This window comes from Mytilus californianus, unplaced genomic scaffold (assembly GCF_021869535.1).
Source record: "Mytilus californianus isolate M0D057914Y unplaced genomic scaffold, xbMytCali1.0.p SCAF_2, whole genome shotgun sequence".
In the NCBI taxonomy this organism is placed as follows: domain Eukaryota; kingdom Metazoa; phylum Mollusca; class Bivalvia; order Mytilida; family Mytilidae; genus Mytilus; species Mytilus californianus.
Window position 1 is genome coordinate 126,714,026 of NW_026262668.1, and position 26,727 is coordinate 126,740,752.

General features: G+C 33.3%; 1 protein-coding gene across 4 annotated transcripts in view; it reads right to left on the minus strand.

Annotated features, from left to right (window-relative positions):
* Nucleotides 1-25,856, minus strand: part of LOC127730944 (uncharacterized) — a 151,598-nt gene extending 125,742 nt beyond the window's left edge. For 3 of the 4 annotated variants that reach the window (XM_052239574.1, XM_052239572.1, XM_052239576.1), the window contains exons 1-12: nt 25,601-25,856; nt 23,003-23,090; nt 20,889-20,960; nt 20,492-20,716; nt 19,335-19,430; nt 17,248-17,379; nt 15,602-15,667; nt 14,478-14,543; nt 13,097-13,126; nt 10,402-10,732; nt 9,780-9,959; nt 8,715-8,998 (exon numbers count right to left, since the gene is read on the minus strand). In XM_052239574.1, coding sequence (XP_052095534.1) covers nt 8,715-8,998; nt 9,780-9,959; nt 10,402-10,732; nt 13,097-13,126; nt 14,478-14,543; nt 15,602-15,667; nt 17,248-17,379; nt 19,335-19,430; nt 20,492-20,716; nt 20,889-20,960; nt 23,003-23,082 — 1,562 coding nt within the window. In that variant the 5' untranslated portion in view covers nt 23,083-23,090; nt 25,601-25,856. The remainder of the gene's footprint in view (nt 1-8,714; nt 8,999-9,779; nt 9,960-10,401; nt 10,733-13,096; nt 13,127-14,477; nt 14,544-15,601; nt 15,668-17,247; nt 17,380-19,334; nt 19,431-20,491; nt 20,717-20,888; nt 20,961-23,002; nt 23,091-25,600) is intronic. The other variant, XM_052239573.1, reaches the window with a different exon arrangement.
* Nucleotides 25,857-26,727: the final 871 nt, after the last annotated feature.

The following is a 26,727-nucleotide window of genomic DNA, read 5'->3' on the forward strand; positions in this document are numbered from 1 at the left end:
GATAGAGAATAGAGGCAGGGAATGTGTCAACGAGACAACAACCCGACCAAAAAGCAGGAAACAGCCGAATGCCACCAATGGGTCTTCAACGCAGTGAGAAATCCGCTACCCGGAGGTGGGATTCAGCTTAACTCTAAACAATAATGTATACAATATATTTCTATGATGTATTTTTTATTCAACAAATATATTTTTTTTCGTACATACTATGCTGGTGACCAAAAATTAATATGATTTGAATAGATATTTTCTTTTGTAGCGACAAACCAATGATAATTTCTGGACACAGATTTGATGTGAAAAATGTCAAAAATTAAAATAGTATAATGTTCAGGATATTCATTATATAATGCTTCAATTTTATAAGAATAAGATTTTTTTTTTAAATTATAAAATACTGAAGTATCAATCAGTATAAATAAATCACAGTACCAAGAATGTTGGGTAAACATTATTTTGACAGCAACTACAAAGCCAAAAAAGGTACACAGACGTATATTAGTCTATAAAACAAAGATCAAGAAAAAGATTGTTGTCAGACATGTAAGAGCATTAAGATTTGTATTAACAAATTAAAAAACTTATAAACAATTGAACAGTTAGATTTCTCGTTTGAATTGTATCACACTTTTCATGTCAGGCCCTTACGGTATCGAATTTTCTCAATAACAAAGGACCTGCAGTGATTATATTTGCTTATATATACGTCATTTGAACTCTGGTGGATAGTTGCTTCGGTAACAACCATACCACATTTTTTTTTCCTTATTTTTATACAAAGGCTCACAGGAGAAGCTATTGTTCTTTTGAAGCTGTCCTTTCTTGCATGCTAATGATGGATATTTAAATAATTGGAGAAGTAGAATACAGTTTTTAGTTGTTGGTTTTTTTACAAGCTACCATGCAGTGTGGGATTAATCCCATTCCATGTTCTCCATGTGCATGATACAAACATGCATTCAAAGAGTATTGAGCTTCATGAATGACTGGTTAAATTCTGTATATCCTCAATAGACACGGGTAACACTGGCACTGTGGTATTGTGTGAGGGTTGGTTCCAAATTTGTTTCTTCCCAAACGGATTAGGGCGATATAGATTATTAGTGTAAAAGCTAAGAAACATTCAGACTATTGTGTCGTTTGCAGTTTCTCTTGTAAATGAAAATTGAGTTGGCTCATTGTGTGATCTCACTGATCTGCCAGTAATAATAACATAAACGGTACCAATTTGTCTGCACCAGATGCGCATTTCGACAATCAATGTCTCTTCAGTGATGCTCGAGGCCAAAATATTTGAAAATCTAAAGCTTATTAAAAACATGAAGAGCAATAAACCAAAAAGGACAAAAAGTATAGACAAAGCTGGGTAAGGAATCAGAGCTTTGCATGAGGGAGATACATGATTCCTTAATTTTAAATAATTTCCAAAATTTTGTAACAGCAAATTTTAATAACACAAAATCCGTATTTTCATGCCAGTACCGAAGTACTGGCTACTGGGCTGGTGATACCCTCGGGGACTATCAGTCCACCAGCAGAGGCATCGACCCAGTGGTAGTAATAACATAAACGGTACCAATTTTCTGCACCAGAATAACTGTTAAGGAATTTTTTTAATATTGCATACTTAGTATTTGTATGAGTTGTTTTTCTTCACATAGAAGTAACTTGATGTGTACATTTTTTGTAAGGTAAGTGTATCAGATATCTGAAAGAATATATAAAAAGGACAGCATAAATTATAACAGAAGTTTCAAGAAATGAAAATAATGGGCAAAATCTAAGAAAAATGGACCAAAAATAAAAAAGACAAAAAGGACAAAAAAATAAAGAAAGGAGAATAATGGTGTGCTACAATATAAAGAATAGAGAATAATGGTGTTCTATAGTATGAAGATAAGAGAATACCGTGGTGTGCTCAGCTATAATATAATAATAGATTGATTGTTGGGTGCTTGGTCATCGTCTAGTGGTTAAAATGTTATGCATGTTCAGGACGAAAAGAAATTAACAATAAATATAATAAGGAGGTCCTGTAATAGAGGCCGTCCGGGATACAGGTCGGAGAAATTATGGCTGTCACTAGAAAATTATGGTATATTGTACAGGGCAGAAATTTAGTCTTAAGTACAACGGTCCACCTACGGACCCCTCTCTTAGCTCAAATAGAGCGTGGTATTCTCTCTAAACGATAAATCGGTTATAACGTCTGCAATCTGACCTGACGTGGCAGTGTACTTGTACATCCCTAAATAAACACAAGCGGACGCCACTTTGGCAAGGCTTTTACGCTGGTCGGAAGAAGACCAAAAGTGACCATATTTCTGTTCCCCAGTCACCCTTTGGGTATAAAAAGTAGAAAAAAATGGTGTGCTATAATATAAAGAATAGAGAATATTGGTGTGCTATAAAATAAAAAAAAAGAAATGAGAAAAATGGTGTACGTGCTATCATGAATATAAAGAGTGGAGAATAATTGAGTGCTATAATATAAAGAATAGACTATCTCACGTTCTATATTGGAAAACTTAGATTGATCATGTATGTGCATTTAACAATGCAGTTTTTGTTTTCTTCAAAAAAATGTACATGTACAATATTCAGGTAAAACAAAATCACCGTTAATTACAGTTTATAATCGTTTTGGTAGAAATTAAAGCTAGAAAAGTAGTTAATTATAAGTCTTTTTTTTATAAAAATCATGACAAAAAATAGATTAAAACTTATAAGTATTTTTAATCAACGAAAAAAATATTCGAAAACTGAATAAGTACGGTGTAAAGCTTTATTTTGACTAGATCTTAAATAAATGTATATTAACCAGTGAGACAAGAATACGTGTGAAGTGGTATTTGAAGCCGTTTTATTTATTTGACATCATATCTGTATTAAAATGCACATTGGGCATCACAGCGTGAACTACAAGAATGTCAGTTAGTTTAATAATCCCATATATACTAGTACACTGCTTACTGTTTTTTGTTTTGTTTTTGTTTTTGTTTTTTTATTTTGGGGATAACGGAAGTGCTATTTTTAGTTTGTGTTCTATACTTAATTGTTAGTTACGCCCCCTATAAATATCTGACTAGTCCGGTAAATCAACCCAGACGCTATATTTGTATATGCGTCTGGGTAATCGAGACTACAAATTTATAAGAAACCACGTTTTTATGACATGACAATTTCTATTCCCACTGACAAATTAGTTGAATCACAAGAAAAATTGTCCTACATAGCTGATTGTATTAGATCTGCAAGGTTATCCATTGCACGCTTGCTTGCTCTACTCAGAACTGTATCACGCAAAGGTCATCACGTTAATTTGAATGGCGAAGCCAAAAAAGACTTGAAATGGTTTTTAAAATTCATGACAAGGTTTAATGGAAAAACCACAATTCCAGAACATATCTGGACCAAACCAGACCAATTAATACAAACTGATGCGACTTTATCGGGAATAGGTGGTATTTTTAGCTCACCTGGCCCGAAGGGCCAAGTGAAATTTTTTCATCACATGGCGTCCGTCGTCCGTCGTCGTCGTAAACTTTTAACATTTTGAACTTCTAGAGAACCACTAAATGGAATGAAACCAAACATGGCATAAATTTTCCTTATGAGGTGCTGACCAAGTGTTGTTACTTTGTAGCTGATCCATCATCCAAGATGGCAGCAAGCGGGGGACTTCGTTTAACATATGACCCTATGGACAATACATACAAATGACTTCATTTAGAGAACCAATGAATGGAATGAAACCAAACATGGCATGAATGTTCCTGATGAGGTGCTGACCAAGTGTTGTTACTTTGAAGCCGATTCATCATCCAAGATTTCCACAAGAGGGAGACTAAGTTTAGCATAGGACCCTAAGGGAAATACATACAAATATCTTCTTTTAGAGAACCACTAAATGGAATAAAATAAAACATGGCATGAATGTTCCTTGTTAGGTGCTGACCAAGCGTTGTAACTTTGTATGCGATCAATCATCCAAGATGGCCGCCAGCGGGGGACTTCGTTTAACATAGGACACTACGGACAATACATACAAATGTCTTCTTTTAGAGAACCACTGAATAGAATGAAACCAAAAATGGCATGAATGTTTCTTATGAGGTGCTGACCAAGTGTTGTAGCTTTGTAGGCGATCAATCATCCAAGATGGCCACCAGGGGGGACTTAGTTTAACATAGGACCCTACGGGAAATACATTCAAATGTTTTCTTTTAGAGAACCACTGAATAGAATGAAACCAAACATGGCAGGAATGTTTCTTATGAGGTGCTAACCAAGTGTTGTTACTTTGTAGCCAATCAATCATCCAAGATGGCCACAAGCGGGGAACTTAGTTTAACAAAGGACCCTATGTGAAATACATACAAAAGTCTTCTTTTGAAGAACCACTGAATGGAATGAAACCAAACATGGCATGAATGTTCCTTATGAGGTGCTGACCAAGTGTTGTTACTTTGTAGCCAATCAATCATCCAAGATGGCCACAAGCGGGGAACTTAGTTTAACAAAGGACCCTATGTGAAATACATACAAAAGTCTTCTTTTGAAGAACCACTGAATAGAATGAAACCAAACATGGCATGAATGTTCCCTTATGAGGTGATGACCAAGTGTTGTTACTTTGCAGAACATCCATCAACCAAGATGGCTGCCAACGGGGACTTAGTTTAACAAAAGACCGTATGGGAAATAAATACAAATGTCTTCTTCTAGAAAACCGCTTAATGGATTAAAACCAAACATGGTTTGAATGCTTCATTTGAGGTGCTGACCAAGGGTTGTTACTTTGTAGCTGATTTGTCATCCAAGATGGCTGCCAGCTGGGGGAGTAAGTTTAACATAGGACCCTATGGGAAATACATACAAATGGTTTTTTTTCTAGAGAACCACTGAATAGAATGAAACAAAACATGGCATGAAAGTTCCTAATGAGGTGCTGACCAAGTGTTGTTACTTTGTAGCCGAACCATCATGCAAGATGGTCGCCAGCAGGGGACTTAGTTTAACATAAGACCCTTGATTGGAAAATAAATACAAATGCTTCTTCTAGAGGAGCTCTAAACGGAATGAAACCAAACGTGGCATAAATGTTCCTTATGATGTGCTGATGAATACCTTAATGCATATATCTTTATAGATTGAGATATACTGTAAACTGCAAAAATATCAAGAAAAAAAGATCTACATATAAGTCAACATGAGCAAAATTGTCGATTGACATCTTGTTGGAGTTATTGTCTACAATTTCAATGAATTTATTGGTAATTTCTGTAACTTTACAAAAGTCTTCTGCTATGATTAAATAATGGGGCCAATATTAAACCAAATTTTGCCTCAATCATTATTAGGGTATCTGTTCTGATTTTAATCTATTTTAACATGATTTCCAAAACCAAAGTAAAATCAGGTGAGAGACACAGGCTCTTGAGAGCCTCTAGTTTATAATAGTTGCATCACTGAGTACTTTCATTGTGATAACCGTACGTCTTGGTCAGGTCACCATATTAGTGTATATGAACTTCTGGCTGTCCTGGTCAGTTTAAACGTGTGGGGTAAAAGACTGCAAAATAAACGTATTGTGTTGCATTGTGACAATTCATCTTCTGTTATTCTCCTTAATACAGGTAGATCTCGTGATAAGATCATGCTTAGCATAGCAAGAAACATTTGGTTAATTTGTGCTCAATATAACATTCAGATCAAAGCGATTCATATTCAAGGAATAAACAATCGAGCAGCAGATATATTGTCTCGTTGGACATAACTTGAAAACCCTTATGCAAAACTGTTTTAGATGACAATTATATGTTAGATATTGAAGTTTCGGATAACTTATTTAAGTTAGACTTTTCCATTTAATTTCAGAAACAGGATCAGATGAATGGGTATCACTTCGTCGGAAAGCAAGAACAATCCTGAAAGCAGCTTTCAGACCGGGAACTTTTAAAAATTTGAGGACTCAGCTTAATACATACTTTTTGTTTTGCGAAAAGTTTTTGTAGATCAGCATTTCTTGTGTTTTTTTTTTTTTGTCAGATAATTTTAAGAATAGTGGATCCGTTAGAAACTACTTATCAGGTGTTAAAACTTGGGCCATTCTGTTAAATTATGATCCTGGGGAATTTAATTCACCTTCGCTCAGGCTAACCTTGTCAGGTATTGACAAGCTTAATACTAATGTTCCAAATATAAAATTACCATTTGAACCGTCTCATTTGTACCGTATATATGAAGTCCTAGATATGACGAGTGTACAGGATGCTGTGTTTTGGGCTGTTATTGTGATAAGCTTTTATGCTATGCTTAGAAAATCACAATACACTAACAATCCAAGGACAACGTTTAACTTAAGGAGCAGTTAACCAGAGGTAACATTCAAATTATTGAGGAAGGATTAATTATTGATATCAAGTGATCAAAAACTAGTCAAAAACACAATAGTATTCACCACATTTCTCTTAAAAGAATTGAGAATTGTGTTCTATGTCCGGTACTAGCTTATTCTAGAATGGTAAAAATGTTGCCTGCTTTACTAGAAGAACCCGCTTTTGGTCTAAGTGACAGTAAGGGAAAGATTTGTGCCTTTTCAATGTCCGACATAGACAATTTTTTTCATAAACTCTTAGTGCGTTTCGAAATTGATACTTTACAATACTCGTTCCATAGCTTGCGTAGAGGCGGTGCTACTTGTGCATCAGCTGCTGGATGCACAGACTCAGAAATTTGTACAATAGGCAATTGGGCTTCCTCTTGCTACAGGGGCTACATCAGACACTCTACTGACAAACTGTATTACATCTTAAACAAAGTGGGACTTTTTTGCAAAATTTCCAGCTGCTAAATTTCCTTGAATTTTTATCCTTAATTTCCTTTGATTTCTGTGCTTGGCATTCCGTTGCCCTGGTGATTGTGGTATTTAGTTTTAAAATGACATATTGTTTAACATAACATTGTTTCTTTATGCGTGTTTGAATATTTATATTGTGTATGCGTATTTGCATTTGATTTATATTACTAAACACCACCTTTGAATGCCAGCACAGACTTCAGTTTTATTATAGCCACTCTGACAGTACAGTACAAATTGGTTAAAAATGGCAAGTCATTTTGTTTACTTTGTTCGGGGCGTCCTCCGTGTTTAAGGTTCATCACTTTAGCTCTTTCTTAATAGAGATAAGTTTAGCACATAATATATACAAATTTAAAAGAAACAACGTGTTTATCCCTCCCGCCCACCCTATTATGGATCATTATTTACATATTACATATGTATGTATCGTTGACTTGTTTTTTTCTTGAAATGTCTTAGCTTGCAACTTTAGTGAAAAGTTGTTTGTCTTTTTTTTTTTTTTGTCGTTGTAATTTTTAGAAATTTATTTTAACCTTTTTATATGTGATTGTGGTGTTTAGTTTTAATATGACATATTGTTTAACATAACATTGTTCCTTTATGCGTGTTTGCATATTTACATTTTTTATGCGTATTTGCATTTGATTTATATTATTAAACGACACCTTTCAATGCCAGCACATACTTCAGTTTTATTATAGCCACTCTGACAGTACAGTACAAATTAGGTTAAGTATGGCCCAGCATATTAACAAAGTACTTATCTTGGGATGGGTAAATTTTATTTTTAATTTAATTGCAGTGTTTATAGTATAGTATAACTATAACAAATATATTTATGTTTCATGGTTAAGCATAAATGTTATTGTATGTGGAGTGTATTTGACTAATCCTTAATGTCATTGTGGTATGTAATGGCTATCCAATTATTTACACTTATAGTCCTATGCACTGTCGATACTTATATTTGCATTGTGCAATATCTTGCTTTTCTAAGACTGCTTAAGATGTCTTTACCTATGGATATTTTAGTCTGAGATAACATGATTTACTTTTTCTTTTTCAATTTGGCATTAATCTAGCGAGTACTATGTGTCTGTTGTCTTTTTGTTATATTTTTCTGCTAAATACCGATCTGACAAGTGTAGCCTTTTAAATATATAGGTACAGTTTGGCCTTATTTGATCTTAATACACCAGTGTCCCATCTTAGGGGAGGCTCACTAACATATTAAATCCCGGTACATTCTTCATGAGACTGTTTCAACCGTTGCTGGATAATAGTTTTTGTTTATTTTTATAATTTTAATTAGTTTACTCTTTTGAGCAGTCTCACCTTTTCCATCCAGAGCCCTTTTACAAATGATTACTATACGGTGTGGGTTTCGCTCATTTTGAAGGCCATATGTAGAAATTTGAATGTTAATATCCTTGTCATTTGTGCTTAAATTGATAGTTTTTTCATCGGCAATACAACATCGCATTATATTTATATACGATAATGTTGGTTGATCAAGCAAAACATCAAAAGACTAACGTTGCGCGTGTACGATCCGGCATTAATATTATTTACTCAAGTGGAATGTTGTTGGTCCAGCATAACTATAATTCTTACGTTAATTAACGTATGGCCCATGGCCAAGGTAAACTTTAGATAATTGACGTCACGCGTACTGCTGTCCACTATAAATACTATGTACTTACGTCGAGTGTGAATGGCCTAGTGTAATTTAAAATTGTCTAGTATAAATAGGATGTACTTACGTCGAGTGTGACAGTGTATGACCCAATGTAACTTTAATGAATTTATGACTACTGTGTGCTGTCAAGTATAGATGCGATGTACTTACGTCGAGTGTGTATGGTCCAGCATCACTATAAATTTCTTTTCAGTACTTGTTCTACAACCGATAACATTTATTCTTCCTTGCTTCTCACGAATCAAGTATACTTCACTGTCTATCCCATATGAAATATCATTCATAATTGTTATCAATAACGGCGATATTCGTTTAGAATACAATAACTTATTTCGTCGAATCCATAAACCATCTGATATATAGGTAATCGGGTATATAAGTCTTGGACATACGTCGTCATATTTGGAAAATCGTTCCCTGTCAATAAGTCGCACCTATAATACATATAGTGCAATAATCATCATAAAAACAACATAAGATATCATTGTTTTCTTGGTATATTGAAATCAGACGCCCTGCATATACCTAAATAGCATAGTACGATGTACTAGTATCTCACAATTACTAAATAGACAGTTGTGAATGTTAAACAACTAACAGATGATCATTCAGTTTAAAGGAGAAAGAAAACAACATGAGTTGGTGAAAGATAGACAGCAACTCTGACAAAAGTTAAAAGACAACCAAACTTAAGGTTAATAAAATACTACACAGACAACTGACTATTGAGCAATACAAATCCTTTACCAGAAGTAAACTCATGTGTTATGTGATTCGGAAGGTTGCCATTCTGGCTCCCTCTCGTTACTAATAATAAAAGCTGATAATATAAAGTCGGTGATCTGCTTTTTTGCAATAATTGTTGTTTTAAATTCGGTTGTCTTGCAGTAGGAATTTATCAAATTCATAAACTATCGGCACATGAAGTCCGGTAATATTAAAACATGACAAAATATGGGTTTGTAATGATAATACGATGGTTTTTCAAGACGATTTCAGTATAACGAAGACGTTTCAATGACTTTGATAAAATCACTGAATTATACATTTCAATATTTAATTTCTAAAGGGAACTTGTTTCATGTAAAATGGAATTTTGAGAGCAGCTCAAACATCACTGCTTTCTGAGTATACTATACTTTCGCAAATATTTCTTTATTTTAAGACTAGTACATTTCAAATTTGATTTAAACATAACAGTTTTAATATTTTTACCTGAAATGTAACGTCTTCTGGTTCATCCAAGACTCCTCCCTTCACAGCTACTTGTATGTCAGGAATTAAAGCATTTTTAAACTTGTATCCATGTTTGTCAACTTTGTAGGTGAATTGTATGAAATCGCACGTTGCAAAGAAATTTCCACGAATTTCAGTTTTGAATACTACATAACCTTCCTGAAGACAGAATTTTAAAATAAAACATACATTTTTCGCGAGATAAAATCTGTAAAGTCTAAAATAAAATAGCCCTATGCAAATTTAAGGTAAAGAAAAAAAAGAGATTTCAAAAAGGTCATAATCATTTAATATAAGAGCTGAAAAAAGACGGATAGCATTATGGCGAGAAGCAATCAAAAGTTAACAGGCGAGAGACGGAAAAATAAAATCAGATACAACTACAAAGATGTAAGTCGAAGTACAAAGCTGGCTTAATATATCTACTATACAGTCCATTTCAAGTTTCAATGACCAGATGCCGATATATTATTAGTAAGTGAGAGGACATCATCTATATATATAGCGAAATGCCAAGTTCAAGAACAAACAGGATTTAATTATAACACAAATAATAGTATTTTTCTGACGCTAAAAACAAAACATTGAATTATAAACTTACAAATATTGAGTTTCCTGGTGTTTCCTCGAATCTAGCATCAATTCTACGCCAGACCAGTCCAACCCTCATCCTTATGAAGAATTTCAATTTTTCTGAATCAAATCTGATTTTTACCGGAATTCTTACTGTTACGATATTCATTAACTGGACACTTGGGATGTCAGATTGTAATACATATATATATGAAATGATATCTTCATCAGGTTTAAAGTATATTTCATTGATCATTTTCTGACAGTCTTGTTCCCTAAGTCTATCAAAGCCGTCCAAAAAATCTATAGCGGCGATGTCCGCTTTTTCCAGTCCAGTTTTCAGTTCTAGTTTTGGTTTACTGTATCAGAAAAAAAGATTGTTTACGTTTTGTTTGTTCTTTGTGTCACCAAAAGAAATAATTTAAATGAATTATGTTTTCTACCAAACTATCTTTTATCCTGGGACTTAACATATACGACTCCGATCTTAATCGACTTCGATTGTCAGTTTTCCTGCTGAACGTCGGCGGTTTGTTTCTCCGACCACTCCGGCTTCCCGCACCAACAAAAACTGCCATCAAGATATAGCCAACATTGTTGAATGTGGCGTTAAACATCAACAATCAATTAATTTGTGACAAACGTTATTAAGGAGGCGAAAATACCAAAGGGATAAACAAACTCATCAGTCGAAAATAAACTGACAATTCCATGGCATACCAAAGGGATAAACAAACTCATCAGTCGAAAACAAACTGACAGTTCCATGGCATACCAAAGGGATAAACAAACTCATCAGTCGAAAATAAACTGACAATTCCGTGGCATACCAAAGGGATAAACAAACTCATCAGTCGAAAATAAACTGACAATTCCGTGGCATACCAAAGGGATAAACAAACTCATCAGTCAAAAACAAACTGACAATTCCGTGGCATACCAAAGGGATAAACAAACTCATCAGTCGAAAACAAACTGACAATTCCGTGGCATACCAAAGGGATAAACAAACTCATCAGTCGAAAACAAACTGACAATTCCGTGGCATACCAAAGGGATAAACAAACTCATTAGTCGAAAACAAACTGACAATTCCATGGCATACCAAAGGGATAAACAAAATCATCAGTCGAAAACAAACTGACAGTTCCATGGTATACCAAAGGGATAAACAAACTCATCAGTCGAAAACAAACTGACAGTTCCATGGCATACCAAAGGGATAAACAAACTCATCAGTCGAAAACAAACTGACAGTTCCATGGCATACCAAAGGGATAAACAAACTCATCAGTCGGAAACAAACTGACAATTCCATGGCATACCAAAGGGATAAACAAACTCATCAGTCGAAAACAAACTGACAATTCCATGGCATACCAAAGGGATAAACAAACTCATCAGTCGAAATCAAACTGACAATTCTGTGGCATAAAATCGAAAAACGACGAAAAGACAAACAACAGTACACAAAACACAACAAAGAAAATTTAACTGAGCAACACGAACCCCACTAAAAACCTGGTATTTTTGTCAATCCTGAAATGCCGGGTATTTTGATGATAAATATAACAGTGGCACTGTTTTTAAATAAACCATCAAAACCTTTGCGCTGCAGGTATATTGTAAAACTTAATAAAGGAACATTTCATTTTTTGAAACTTAAAAAATCCATCCCCTTTGTTATACAGTTTAACATTCACACATCTTATAACAACATTAAACTGTAACAGGATTAATGGTTCAGATGAGCTTATGACAATTAAAGTGTCTTCCGTGATGCCAGAGGTCCAAATATTTGAAAATCGAGAGCCTTACACAACGTTGAAGAGTTGATATAACCAACAATAACATAAAGTATAGCCAAACAATGAAGATTATCTTTAAATATAAAAATGCATCTTGTTGACACATTCCCCGTTTCTATTCCCTATTATATCATCGATGTTAAAAAAGATACAATTAAAGAAGTGGGTTACAATTTGTTAAGTTGGTTTTTAGTAAGACCCTTGATTGAATTTCGGCCAATACGATTCACAAGGATTCAAATAGTGCCATAATAATACCAATCGTGTGTGGAAAATATGTCCGTCGAATTCAATAAAAAAATTATTTGATTACAACACTTTTCTAACAATATCATCAGTATAAACGTTGACAGAAAAAATGTTTGGTCTTCTTAAAAATGTACACCTTCTTCCTCCCTTATTCGAACAAAAATATAATGAAGCGATCTTTACTTTATCATTGGGTTGGGGTTTAAAGTGTAGAAAATCGGAAATTTGAAAAATGACTACAAAAACTTGTTTTTCAGATATTCCAAATATTATTTTTTTGTTTTATAACTGAAAATCCATATTTAAAAAATCACTAGTAAAGAAGAGTTATTTGTCATAATGCTTCCTGTTGTTAAGAGGTTTGAAAAAAAAACTTGGTATAACTCTTGGAAGACCAGTTATAATCAAAGGTACTTATGTAGTCTTGATGTCAAATGGAACTTGTGATTAACAAGTAATTCTCCGTATGTAAATGAAAAGAAATAGTTGCAGGTTGTTGTTGGGTTTTTTTCTCGAAACTTTTTGTGTCTAGTTAGAAAATAACTGTACGGTTTTAAGATACCATTCCCAAGAGAAAGCATTCGACGTAGTTTGAAGACCCTTCATAGTTTGAAAACACTTCATAGTTTGAAAACACTTTAAAGCTATTTAAAAACTATGTATTACCTTTGTATCTCCTCTGTTGATACCTCAGACCTGAAAAATACTAAATTATTATTGTATGTGATAGGTAAATATCAACATTATTTGAGAAATTACGTAGGTATTCATCTATAATAAAATTGAGAATGGAAACGGGGAATGTGTCAAAGAGACAACAACCCGACCAAAGAGCAAAAAACAGTCCAAGGCCACCAAAGGGTCTTCAACACAGCGAGAAAATCCCGCACCCAGAAGTGGGCTATAGCTGGCCCTTAAACAAAAACGTGTACTAGTTCGGCGAAAATGGACGTCACACTAAACTCCGAAACATATAAATGAACCAAAATTAAAAAAATATACAAGACTAACAAAGGCCAGAGGCTCCTGACTTGGGACAGGCACAAAAATGCGGCGGGGTTAAACATGTTTTGTGAGATCTCAACCATCCCCCTATACCTCTAGCCAATGTAGAATAAACAAACACACAGCAATACGTACAGTAAAACTCAATTTAAAAGAATTCCGAGTCCGATGTTAGAATAGGTAACAGAAAAAACTAAGCAAAATGACAATGATACATAAATTAACAAATGACTACTAGCAGTTACTGACATGCCAGCTTCAGACCTCAATTAAACTGATTGAAAGATTATGTCTTTATCAAATGAAAATCAACCGTTAGGGGTTTAGTATCATATCATCATAAAATATACGAGAAGAACATATAACCCGAATCATGCCAACAACTGGTTTTAGAATAAATGTGTTTATTTCCGATGCAAAGACCCTATGAGTGAATCAATATAAATCCCAAAAATGCCATCTTTAACGACCTGACAACTGTTTCGTAACTATATCCCTTCTGAATGAGTCTGTTTAAAGGTTTGGTTAGCTTTTGAGGTGAATGACGACATTTTTGTGCTTTGTATAGAATATAACCATAAAAGATTGGATGTGAAATACCTGAACGTATAAGATGTCTGCACGTTGATTTATATATACGATTGATGTCCTTGTACCGATGATAAAATTTAGTAAATGTTTTGACAATTAAGTTTGTGATATCGAAAACCCTGGTGTAATAATTTTTCAGTAACACAGAGCTTTCTTTCGTTAAAATCAAATACGTTGTTTCATACGAATCGAACAAGTTGAGATATATAAACACCATAAGATGGTGACCATCTAAAAATGGATAATTAACAATAGGAAATGAAAAATCATCTCTAAAAGTATGCTTTGGTTCAGTAATAAATATTTTGTAACTGTGGGTATATCTGTAAAAGTTCTATCGAGGATATAAACTTAAACCTTAATGGTTCTGATTTGCGAAAACGCCAAAAATGAAAATTGCTTGTAACTTTTTCTAATATTTTATGTAAATTAAATGAGTAATCAAAATTACCTCTGTTTGCCCATTGTTAAATCGAATGAATCACGTCGTTCTACAGGATAAACTGTTTGTATTTCTCTGTAAAATAAACACATTCATGTGACAATACATTTCATCTGTGACATTTAGTTAAATACATTAGTACAAGCTTTGGAGAAACATATTTTTTGCAGGTAAAGAAGTTGTTTCATTTTTTACAAGTTTTCAAATTGATATTGGATGGTGTTGACTGTTATAGTTTTACTATTTTGTCTACGTACTCTATGTACGGTTTTCCAAACTTGGTTTCGAGTCTACCTGATAAAGGTTATTTCATATCACGTATCGCGCTGTCGCTATATATTACGTATATCAATATACATAATTACGGTAGGAATACACATCTAATAGATCTCCCAATACAAATAACAGAATTGTAGTTATCATTCTTAGATGCAATTAGATATGTTTTGTAAGGTTTAAAACATATCCAAGAAACACAAGTAAGATGAACTTGTGTATACTTTACATATATTTAGTAGACCTGATAATATTCAACAAAAGAAAAAGAAAATCGCTTTGTTTTACAAATTCGATGGGGAATGTATGTGTGGGCGTTACGATCATACTGGCAAAATATTTTTACAAGTTCAAAGAGAAAGACAGAGAGAGAAAGAGGAGAAAGAAAAAGGAAAGGTAAACAGCATGTAAATTCTGAAATGCAAGGCACTTCAAATCCAACCCTAGCCCCCTACTAGGACTCTGCCCTGGATCCCTAGACCCCTCGTCTATTTTCACGCCTCTTGAACATCCTGAATCCGCTCCTGACATTTACTAATCAATGTAACTGATGAGATCACATAAATCCGATATGCTCTTTCGGACGACTACAACAAGTGTTTAGGACATCTTGAAAAGAAAACGGGTTATTTGCAATTTGACTCTGAGCTCATTGTTGAAGGCCGTACGGTCACCTATAATTGTTTGTCATTTGTCTCTAGTGGAGAGTTGTCTCATTGGCAATCATACCATATCTTCATATTTTTATATTTTGAGTTTAGCTTACAGTTGCAATCCTGTGATATGCGAAAATGTTGTTGTCATATATTATAGCCCTTCTGAATTTAATAATTAAACTATATAGCATTTATACAGACCTCTCCGTAGAACTCTGAGTACCTTTCTCCATTGTTTGAAGCTGTAGTCTCTTCCTTTTCGTGCCACTACAAATGACAAATGTTAACTATAATAGTAGGAATTATCTTCTTAATAATAGACTTTATACAACACAAATTTATTTTCAATCTATGTGTTGATTTCTTTAAACATTTGAGAATCTAGCATCGGAAAGAGTTGAAGACTAGGCAGCGTAAGGTAAGATTTCCAGTATCTGATGATGTTTTTCCTTGTTATAAACGACTGGAATTCTATTATACCAGCCATATTTGTAGTGATTGGTTCTTTTTCTCGCCGTCTAACATTACGGTAGATGTGGGGTCTAAATTAAAATCGATAGATTTTTTAATAATTTGCCAAAATTTTCTTAATTTCATGCCTTTTTCCATAATATTATGAAAAGTATTTGTCACGGGTTTATTTTCGAGCTACAGGTTATGCAAAATTGTCAGATTTTTTTAATAGTCTACACATAAACAACCCAATTTTGTGTGATAGAAAAAAGACTACACAAAAGAATCTTAAAATAAAATATGAAAATATAACTCTTATAATGCGCTTTCTGAAATAAAAATAAAAATTTGGATCACGGGACACGTTTTCTTTCTACAAAACAAAATATTCAAATTCCTTACACATTCCTTTATCATGGTTATCTCCCCTTATATGAGCCGTAAGGCTCAAAGTTAATAAAGAATTTGAATTTATATGGTGAAAAAACATGAATCTAACAAAACAAATCTCTTTTTGTAAAAACAGTCACAAAATAAATTAAAATAGACAATGTTATTCATTAAGTTGAAAAATCTTGGACATGAGTTGCATTCCTCTCTCAAAATTTGCACTTTTCTTTAAAGATCTGAACCGATTGTTTTCTGTTATTTTTACAACCCGAGATGTCGGAAGACAACCGTTCTACCATAAAACGAATTCAAAATAGCACACCAATTTTTAAAAAAAAACCAATTGTATGTACGCCATACCATCCATGAGCATGAGTTGAGACAGAATGCATTTGTCCAAATCTATGAAAATATCTATTACAATCGAATTTTGTATGTCGTTGACGGAGGTGGTCTTTGAATTTCGCTCTATGATAAGATGGTGAACTTTGTAATGTGAACAACTGAAGCGATTGCGATCAGTTCAACCGATTGTTGTATTATACGCTATCACTTAATGTATGCAACTAAACATAATTACAATCGATCGCAATTGGTCTTAATGGGAACGATAAAAAAAAATTAAAACACCACAAATATGCCAGTTAAAAGTTCGATTCAGATCAACTCGGGAAAATCATTAAAAGGATCAATCGCTCATCGGTATATATGCTTTTTGAAGTGAACGCCAAATGGTTTTTTTAAAGGTCGTTTTCTAGTTTTTTTTTAATCGACCACAGTTGATCTTATTGAGAATCATGGTATTTTATTACTTATGACATACAATTGAGATTGCTAAGTTTATTACAAACATAATATATATAATCAATTTGCTAAACAGAAAGTAACTGGAATATGTTTTGATTCGCGTGCCACTGATGAGGCTTATGTAGACAAAACGCTCGTCTAGTGTTCCAATAATAAAGACTCTTACATAGAATTGTACCATATACAATGTATATTACCTTTGCGATCTCATTTGGTTGAAATGGTCATATCGTTCATCATTCCTGATGGTCAAATTCCACATTTTGACCCTGTCATTACCGTAGTCTCTTAATGCGCCATCGACCGTCGCTCTGACCTCTGGTATTTTACTAAAGATGAGATATATGTATAATTTTATAGATGTTTATTACGCTGTCTCATATGTTTATTTGTATTCTTGTCTTTATATAAATATGATTAATTGCATTTACTTCAAGTTCATTCAGGGGCTTTGGTGGCCGAGTGATCTAAGTATTTCATCTACTGTATCACTAGCCTTTCAACACTAAGGCTGTGAGTTCGAACCCCGCACGTGGCAGGTGCATTTGACTCCCATCTTTATTGAGTAGGATTGTCAGTTTCTCTGTCGAAATTCCGTGGTTCTCTCCTCCAACAATAAAACCTGACCACCACGATAAAGCCATCAGTGCTGAGAGTGGTGTTAAACACCATCAATCTATCAATCAAATTTATTCAAACAACAATTTGAATATACAGTATGAATGTTGATGATTAAGACGGAAATAAATATACAGTGTAGGAGGTTTTATTTTAACGACAGTCTTAAATGAATTGCACAAGAAAGCAATTTGAACCTGTGTTAACTGCCAATTATTAATACATATCCGTTAGAATGAACTATCAGCACTGTCTACATGAAGTGTGTTCATATTGCACTTACATGAGTATTCTTTATACTTAACTTATATAATACATAAACATGCTATTGGAGATAATTTGTATTACGATTAGAACCTGGATGTTGCTTAATGTCAGACTAGACAACATCATCTAGTGATAAGTTCTTTCCATCATTATTATATGATTTCCGTTAATATTATTCTTGAGAAATTAATGCATTCCGTAAAAAAATGATTAAGGCTTAATATCGACTAGAACTATGTATTTTTCCAAAACATTATGATACCCTAGTTTCACTTTGTTGTATTTGTCGTGTATTACTTCCAATAAAAAAAATGACACAAAAAATGACGAAGTCACAACTCATTAAATAAACTAAAACCCTAACTTCGTAATGCGTTGTCCAATATTGATGACTATAATTTTAGGCAACTCGTGTTACTGTAGATTTTATCATGGGCAAGTCTTCATTATTGCAGATGATATGCGCGCACGCTTTTGTTGTTGTTTGGTATTGAACTAAAGGAAAGGAAAGATTATTCAAATAATGTACCCAGTATAATTAACAACGATACAAATAGTATCCTCGGATATTAATAACTTGCACCAATCCTTGGTTGATGTTGTGTCATTTCAACATTTTAAAAACAGTTATGCGCACGGAAGTAATATCATTTGTTTTTTTTTCTGTTTTTTTTTTTTTACTTTGTTGGGTTCTTTTTGTTTGTATCAACAAGCTTCTATAATCATGTTTCGAATTTCTACTTAACTATATAAATACAACAAATTCGATTTTCGCTTCATTTTGTTTTAATTCAAAAACGTAAATTAGATCACCTTATTTAAAATATTTGAAACTGAATTGTTGAAACCGATGATAACGATACGAGCCTGTAAGTCAGTGGTTGTCGATTGTTTCTGTATTTCATATTTGTTTTTCGTTTGTTGTTATGTACATAAATTAGGCCGTTGGTTTTCTCATTTGAATTGTTTTACATTTGGTTATGTCGGGGTTTTTATAGGTTGCTATGTGGTACGGGTTTTGCTCATGGTCTCCGGTGGATAGTTGTCTCATTGGCAATCGTGCCACATCTCCTTATCTTATATTGGAAGCATAAAATACCAATTTTCTTTTTTTCCCCCTTTTTGCATGTTTTCAAAACGTAGAAACACATATTTTGTTTTAGGAATGGCAGGTCATACAAAATGCACTCTGTTCTCATATACAGATTTCTCTGAGACTAGCATCACAGCAACCCAGTTGATACAATATTTCTGGACTGGTATTTATTATGAGGAATTCCTTGATTATCAATTGGCTCTTACAATTCGTCTCATGGCTTTCATTGTTTTTTTTTCCGTTTTTGTTGTTTTCTTTTATTCATACAATATTTTTTAGTTACATATGTTGAGTTGTACATACCCCTTGAACTTGCCATAATGGGCTAAGGACTTTGGTACATCAAATCCTCCGTATGCTTGATTTGTCTTTAATTCTGTTTGATGCAGGTGGCCTCTACTAAAATAAATGCAATTTAACATCGTCAAGATATAGCAGCAGTTAGTTCAAAATTCAACTGCTGGTCAGTAACCTTTCAAATGTTTTTTGCAAACTAAAATAAATGATTTAAGTGAGGGGGAGTTACTATATTTATTTCTGCATTTTTCGTTATTCCAGTACTAGTCATACGCCCTAAACTCGGATGTTAGTTTTTTTCTTCTTTTTTTCTGGGTTGAGGACGCTTTTTACAATAAATTTGTAAATGCCCTTATTCCAGACCATTAAAGGTCTAGCTGTCTCCAATGCCAAAGTCACTAAATGAATACAGAATTGTTTACTAATGTGAGAATGTTCATCTTGTATGGATGTTTGTTAATTTTTACACTAGGTCACTAACATAAATGATGTTACATTTAGTAAAACCTTAACAAGACCACTATGTTAAACTTCTACGGTCGGACACATTACCGGCTGTCGTAAATATTAAAGATTGTCCAATATTTTACTTGTAGTAATTGTTTGCTGTGTTTGTGTTGTCGATAAGCCGGTACATTATGAGACATCTTGCCATTGCTTTGAGGTGCGAGCTAAGCATTCCTTCCATGGGAGACGTATGTGAAGTATTATCAAAATACCCATATACTTATTGTGACTTTCATTCATTTTCAAGTTTAAAGGTTATGTTGTATTCAGTGTTGAATTCTGTTTGCAATGAAGATTTGATGTTTGCTATCAAAATATTTGTCCTTTGATTAATATATTGTTAAATTACCAAAGCGTGAGTTCAAATATATATAATGATCGTTCGACCACTCATTCTTGTGTTTGACCGTTCACTCGTTTGTTCATTTACACATCACTTGGTCCACCGCAATTGCTCTTAGCGGGTCATTGACGGGATTTCATTTCAAGCTTCAGAGATTCTTACTATATAATATAATTACTTTTTTTCAAATGATTATTTAAGTTCTCACAACAAATCATTGACATACCATATAGATACAAATGAGGAATGTGTGTTGAGTGTGTGAACTCTGCTAAGAGGTTTTCTAGTTTTTATTATTTTTCCTTCATATTACCTGAACATACGTCCAGGATCTCTGGATAGTTTTAGTGATGGGCCTTTTGTCGATGTTTCATCGGAAAATACTGAAAACATTCCAATATCTTCAAGCATGCTGATTGGATAGTCACGTAATGTCACCTTATTGGTTTCGTCATTGCTGTACTGCTTTGATTTCTCTACTACTTTTTCTTTTCCATCTTCTTCGTCCTTATCGTACAGCAAATGAAGTCTCTTGAGACTAACATGAAATATAAGTATGAGTATTTGATTTTTTGAAGAAAATGTTAAATGAAACATTGCATTTGAGGTTGCTGTTCTATTATTTCCAAGTAATTAGTTAATACAATTAGATTGTTGATAATTTAATTTGACGTGTTGTTTAAATGAGTTATATTCACAAACTACAGTACCTGTGTATTCTCCCTTTTATAGCTCTGTATTTAGATCGCCATATTAAGTCTTCGTGTCGGTACTTGTATTTCCTGTTAAGAGATACAGAGAAGTAGTAATTATACAGAACCGAACTTACCGTATCGTAAACTGTCCGGATGTTTTGAAACCAGACGAGTACCTGATTTTTGTCGGACGTCAAAATTGATACATGCTCCTATTCTTGACCAGGTACATCTTTATGATCTAAATGATTTACGTTTTATTTTACAATTTTATGTTATAGCAGATCTTGGATTGTTTAATCAGAACTTTTATAGACTTGGAATGATTTGTATCTTGACATATTGTACAAACACGTGTTTGTTGTTGAAGATTGTGTGTTGCCTTCTAGATACCTGTTTGTTGTTGAAGATTATATGTTGCCTTCTAGATACCTGTTTGTTGTTGAAGATTGTGTGTTGCCTTCTAGATACCTGTTTGTTGTTGAAGATTGTGTGTTGCCTTCTAGATACCTGTTTATTATTGAAGATTATGTGTTGCCTTCTAGATTAGATACCTGTTTGTTGTTGAAGATTATGTGTTGCCTTCTAGATACCTGTTTGTTGTTGAAGATTGTGTGTTGCCTTCTAGATTAGATACCTGTTTGTTGTTGAAGATTATGTGTTGCCTTCTAGATTAGATACCTGTTTGTTGTTGAAGATTATGTGTTGCCTTCTAGATTAGATACCTGTTTGTTGTTGAAAATTATGTGTTGCCTTCTAGATACCTGTTTGTTGTTGAAGATTGTGTGTTCCCTTCTAGATTAGATACCTGTTTGTTGTTGAAGATTATGTGTTGCCTTCTAGATTAGATACCTGTTTGTTGTTGAAGATTATGTGTTGCCTTCTAGATACCTGTTTATTGTTGAAGATTATGCATTGCCTTCTAGAAACCTTTTGGTCATTTTTAACATAGGGTTGCCGTTTGATTGACGTTTACCTCACAGCTCTTTTTTCATATTCATTTAAGGTATATGGATTAGACATGTTTAGAAAAGGTTTAGTGTGCCCAATAATGTCGAACGATGTAACAATTATAATAACAACTCAAAAGTGGCTTCCATAAGATAAGCGTACTCTTATTTTAAGGTTCAGGTTTAAGTTATGAATATAGACGAAGATGTATGGATCGCAAACCCCGTCAAATATTCAAGTGACTGTTTGTCAGGAACCTCTTCAGTGGTTGTGAATTCTTAATGTTTGTGTTATTCGGCTAAACATTTTATATAAGTGTTAGTTCTTTGATATTCTCTGTAAAGTCTATTTACGATTTAGAATTTAACGTATTGTCTAGACATCGTTATATTGTTGAAGACTGTAAGTTGACCTCTGGATTTCTTGTAATTATTTGTGTCGTTGGGTTGCTGTCTCATCGACGTTTTAAAACCACCACCCCAACCTCATCTTGTTTAATTCATTTGTGTGTCATTTTATTACTTTAAAGATCAAATTAAAACGCACATACATGTATGTTACCTCTTATATACATCTTTTGGTTTCACTTTTTTCGTTGAATTGTTGTGTCATTTACATATAAACTTTACATTCATACTTTTAACTAATTAAAATAATGTTATTCTATATCGATTCTCCCTTTTTATGCCGTTGAAAATTAATTACAGGACCTCATAAATAGATATAGGTACCATATATTTATTTTTTACATATAGAAGTGTTATCCTTTATCAGCAATAAATTCAGATTTTGGCAATTAACCCAGAAAAAGACAAGATAGTACGGGGATTTATATTGCCATATAAAAGCAGTGATTTTGTGTCATGGATAAATACCCCATATCCTTTGTTTTTCTATTATAGGATATCAATTTGATGACAGAAAAAAGACGCAATTAAGATCTCATTCCAAATCCATAACTACTAAACATCTTCTGAAAGTGTTACTGCATCTGGAAAATTTCAGAAAATGACTTCTTCTGTTATATCAAAACTAATTACTCTTTTTAGAACAAGAGAAAAGATAAAATATGTATTTATTACTTCTATGGAAATCAGATGTAATCGTCTCATTCTTCGGGCTAACGCCCCTCAGATATGAGAATCCTACATCTAATACATAAAAAGATATTAAAGCACCTATTATTATCCGATTTGTATGTAATTGGTTTCAGCATTTCATTGTATTTCTTCTCATCGTCGTCTTTCACTCCTTCCATGTTCTCTTCTGCAAATAATTAATCTACATGCATCAATTGTGTGAATGTAAACGGGGCTTTAGTCTTCAGCAATTTTCGTAATCCACCTGACAATTTTTTTTATCTTTTGAAGAATTACATATTTTATCTTTAAACAAATATCAAATCAACTAATATGTATATTAGTGACATTTCATATTTTAATCAATTTCAAATGTAGCCAATAGACTACTATTAATTTTTTTTATTTCTAATGCATGTACAATTTTGTGTGCAAAACAGTACTAAAAGATAAATGCTCTGCAGATTGGGAGAAAGGTTTAGCGAACTTCCCGAAACTTCGAACATACAGACTCATAAAATCTGAATACAGCTGTGAACATTACATAGAACTTAATCTTAACGTAACGAAAGGTCCATACTAGCGCAGCTCAGGTGTGGCATTCTTCCACTCAGGTAAGAAACTGGTCGTTTTGTAGGTGAAGCAGAAGAGGACCGATTGTGTAAAATGTGTGATGATAACTGTGTGGAAAACGAATTTCATTTCCTCATAAACTGTAATTTTTACAACAATCTACGAGTTCAACATTTCTCACAAATTGAAAATTTATATATTTTATCAAAAGATGAACAGTTAGAATATTTAATATGTCAACATCCAAGAAAAACTGATAAATATCTATTGCAAGCTTTCAGTAAGAAAAAAAAAAACTTTTTATATTAAAATTTTCGATAAAATTGATTTATTTTGTTCGTCGTACCATTGACATTAATGTTTAAAGTGACTTATAGGCCCAAAGGGTCGGGTGTTCTAATTATTGTTTTTATATTTCTCTGTATTATATACTATTTTGTGAAAAACACATGTCAATATAATAAATAATAATTCAGTTTATATAAACAAATACATATAGGTGTAAAACTTACATATGGACACACAGGCACGTATGCATACAATAAGTGCAAATGTACATGACAAACCCCTTCATGCAAAAGTATAATCGGACATATGCAAATTCTCACTGTGTGTATTTTGTGAATATGGATGCAAAATATAAAATTACTGCGTTGTCTGTATACCCCGAGGTTCGAATAAGCTATACCCCGAGGTTCGAAGAAGCGAGGTTATTATAATCTTTGGCTCGTTAGTCCATCAGATCTGTGCGCGTCCATCCGTAAGTAATTAAGGTTTCCATAAATAAAATGCGTTATATCGAAAAACAGTCACCTTACTTCGATGTATGGTCACATATTAGAGGGATAACAAGAATGAAATGTATGTCACTACGTCTTGTGAAACGTCCTATTTACTATTTCATTTTCAACTTTTACACCACTCTCCTAGGTTGTGAAAGGGTTAGTCGCTCAAAACATATCTTACACCGCCAAACTCTTTCTACATTTGTCCTAATCCAGGTTTTCTATTCTATATCGTTTGAAACTTTCACATTTTAATTCATCCCGGGGCTTTTGGCCCTGAAATACAGTGTGAAAAACTTAACGAACGAGACACACAGGTAGTGAATCAAATGGAACGACTGTGAAATATAGATTCCACCACTGCAACAAGTGTGTTATGATATTTCTCCATTCGAGACAGTTTAATTTTAATATTTAAAGCGCGAGGCTTGCCGAGCTTTTTAAATAAGTAAAAGTAAACTGTTGAGAGTGGAGAAATATCGTAATACACGAGTTATAGTGTTGGAATCCGTTTCTCTAATGATTTGTATCCTTCCTTTTCAAAGATTTGCAGAAAGTTGTGTTCTTTATATGTGACATCATCAGGCATGGTCGCCTTTTTTCATGACGTCACAATAGAAAATTCAGAAGAAACCAAGCAAATTTGACGTCATAATTAAATTTCGACCAATCATTTGCTGAGAACAGAAATTTCACTAGTGAGGAAAAATATTTATCTCACACCGATCAAGAAATGTGAAAATAGCACAAAAATTAGAGAAAGCTGAATTAGCCCCATCCATGACTCGACTCAATCTAGGAAAAATACAAATTGTGTAATGACCACCGTGTGTGTATATGAGGGTGTGGATGGGGGTTTACAGAATAGAGATTAAAGGGCAAAAAATATAATGTATAGAGAAAAATGGACCCAAAAAAATAAAAAATAGAGAATACTGAGGTGCTAAAATATAAAGAATAGAGAATAATGAGCAAAAAGTATAAAGAATAGAGAAAAATGGCCCAAAAAATTAAAAGAATACAGTAATGAAGTATCCACATCCAGACCCTCGTATATACACGAAAATAAACCCCTGGTTTAACACCATGTGAACGCATTAAACATAAAAAAATATGCAGATGTGCATCTTTACATGTGAGTGTAATTTTTCATATGAATTTGATATCTATAATATATCATGTATAAAACAATGTCAAAAAAGGCTTTCTGTAAAAAAAATATTGTCCCATGATGCAGTTAACATATCTACTTTAACCTACATTGTAACAGATATATTAAGGTTCCTCTAAACAATGATCTTCTTATAATTAATAAGACTGAAAAAGAAATAATACTGACCCGCGTTGTAAACGAATATAAATCATATGTCCAAAGTAACGAAAATTGTAGATCCTCCACTAGTATGTGGTAGACTTAGATCACTAAATTAGACGAGCACATTTTTAAAATCTAGCATATTAATGCATGTAGAATCAATCATACGTGTTGAATAGGACCTGGCTCTCCACTAGATATATATCATTTAATTTTGATAACTGTACGTTGCTGGTATTTATATGTACAAAAGTCACAGTTACTTTGAAATCCACATAAATACAAAAGGTCTAAATGTACACGTATAAATATATATAAAGCTTAGGTGTTCAGTGTCATTATCGCTAATCAAGACATCATTGAATTTCGAGACTGTGTATAAAATATAACAATTAAGCATTTTAAGTATATCAAAACAATCAGTCCTGTTAGATTAATTCAAATTATCTTCCATTTAAATGCAGTTTATAAGTACACTATATAAATAACACATAGCTGAGAGGGTGCAGATTGTTACCCCAAGAAAACATTGTCAACCAAATTTATTATACTAAATGTTCTTTTATTATCGTCTTTTAAATTTTAAATTTGAAATAGTTAACTATGACATCATGTCCATAACTTTATAACGTAACAGTTATTAGAAAAACAACAAAAGAGAAGCAAGATATATTTCGTATTTTTAGTCAAGTTCTGAGGCCAAAACGTAAAACTTGAGCATTGTCTTTAAAATTATTGATGGAAATTTGATTCATTTCCTTTAAATTATCGATTTTTGATTGGTCTTGAGGGTGACATTCAAAAAATTGTCTCCCGCTGAGCCATGGGATAGAGTAAATTATCTCATTCGTATTAGCCAATCAAAATATGGAATTTTAATAAAAGTTATTGACTAAACAATGAATAAATTCTCCAGAATTGTAAGAGTTATAACGTTTTTTCCACGGTAGGTATAGTGTCATGCAGAATTGTAAGAGTTATAACGTTTTTTCCACGGTAAGTATAGTGTCATGCAGAATTGTAAGAGTTATAACGTTTTTTCCACGGTAGGTATAGTGTCATGCAGAATTGTAAGAGTTATAACGTTTTTTCCACGGTAGGTATAGTGTCATGCAGAATTGTAAGAGTTATAACGTTTTTCCACGGTAGGT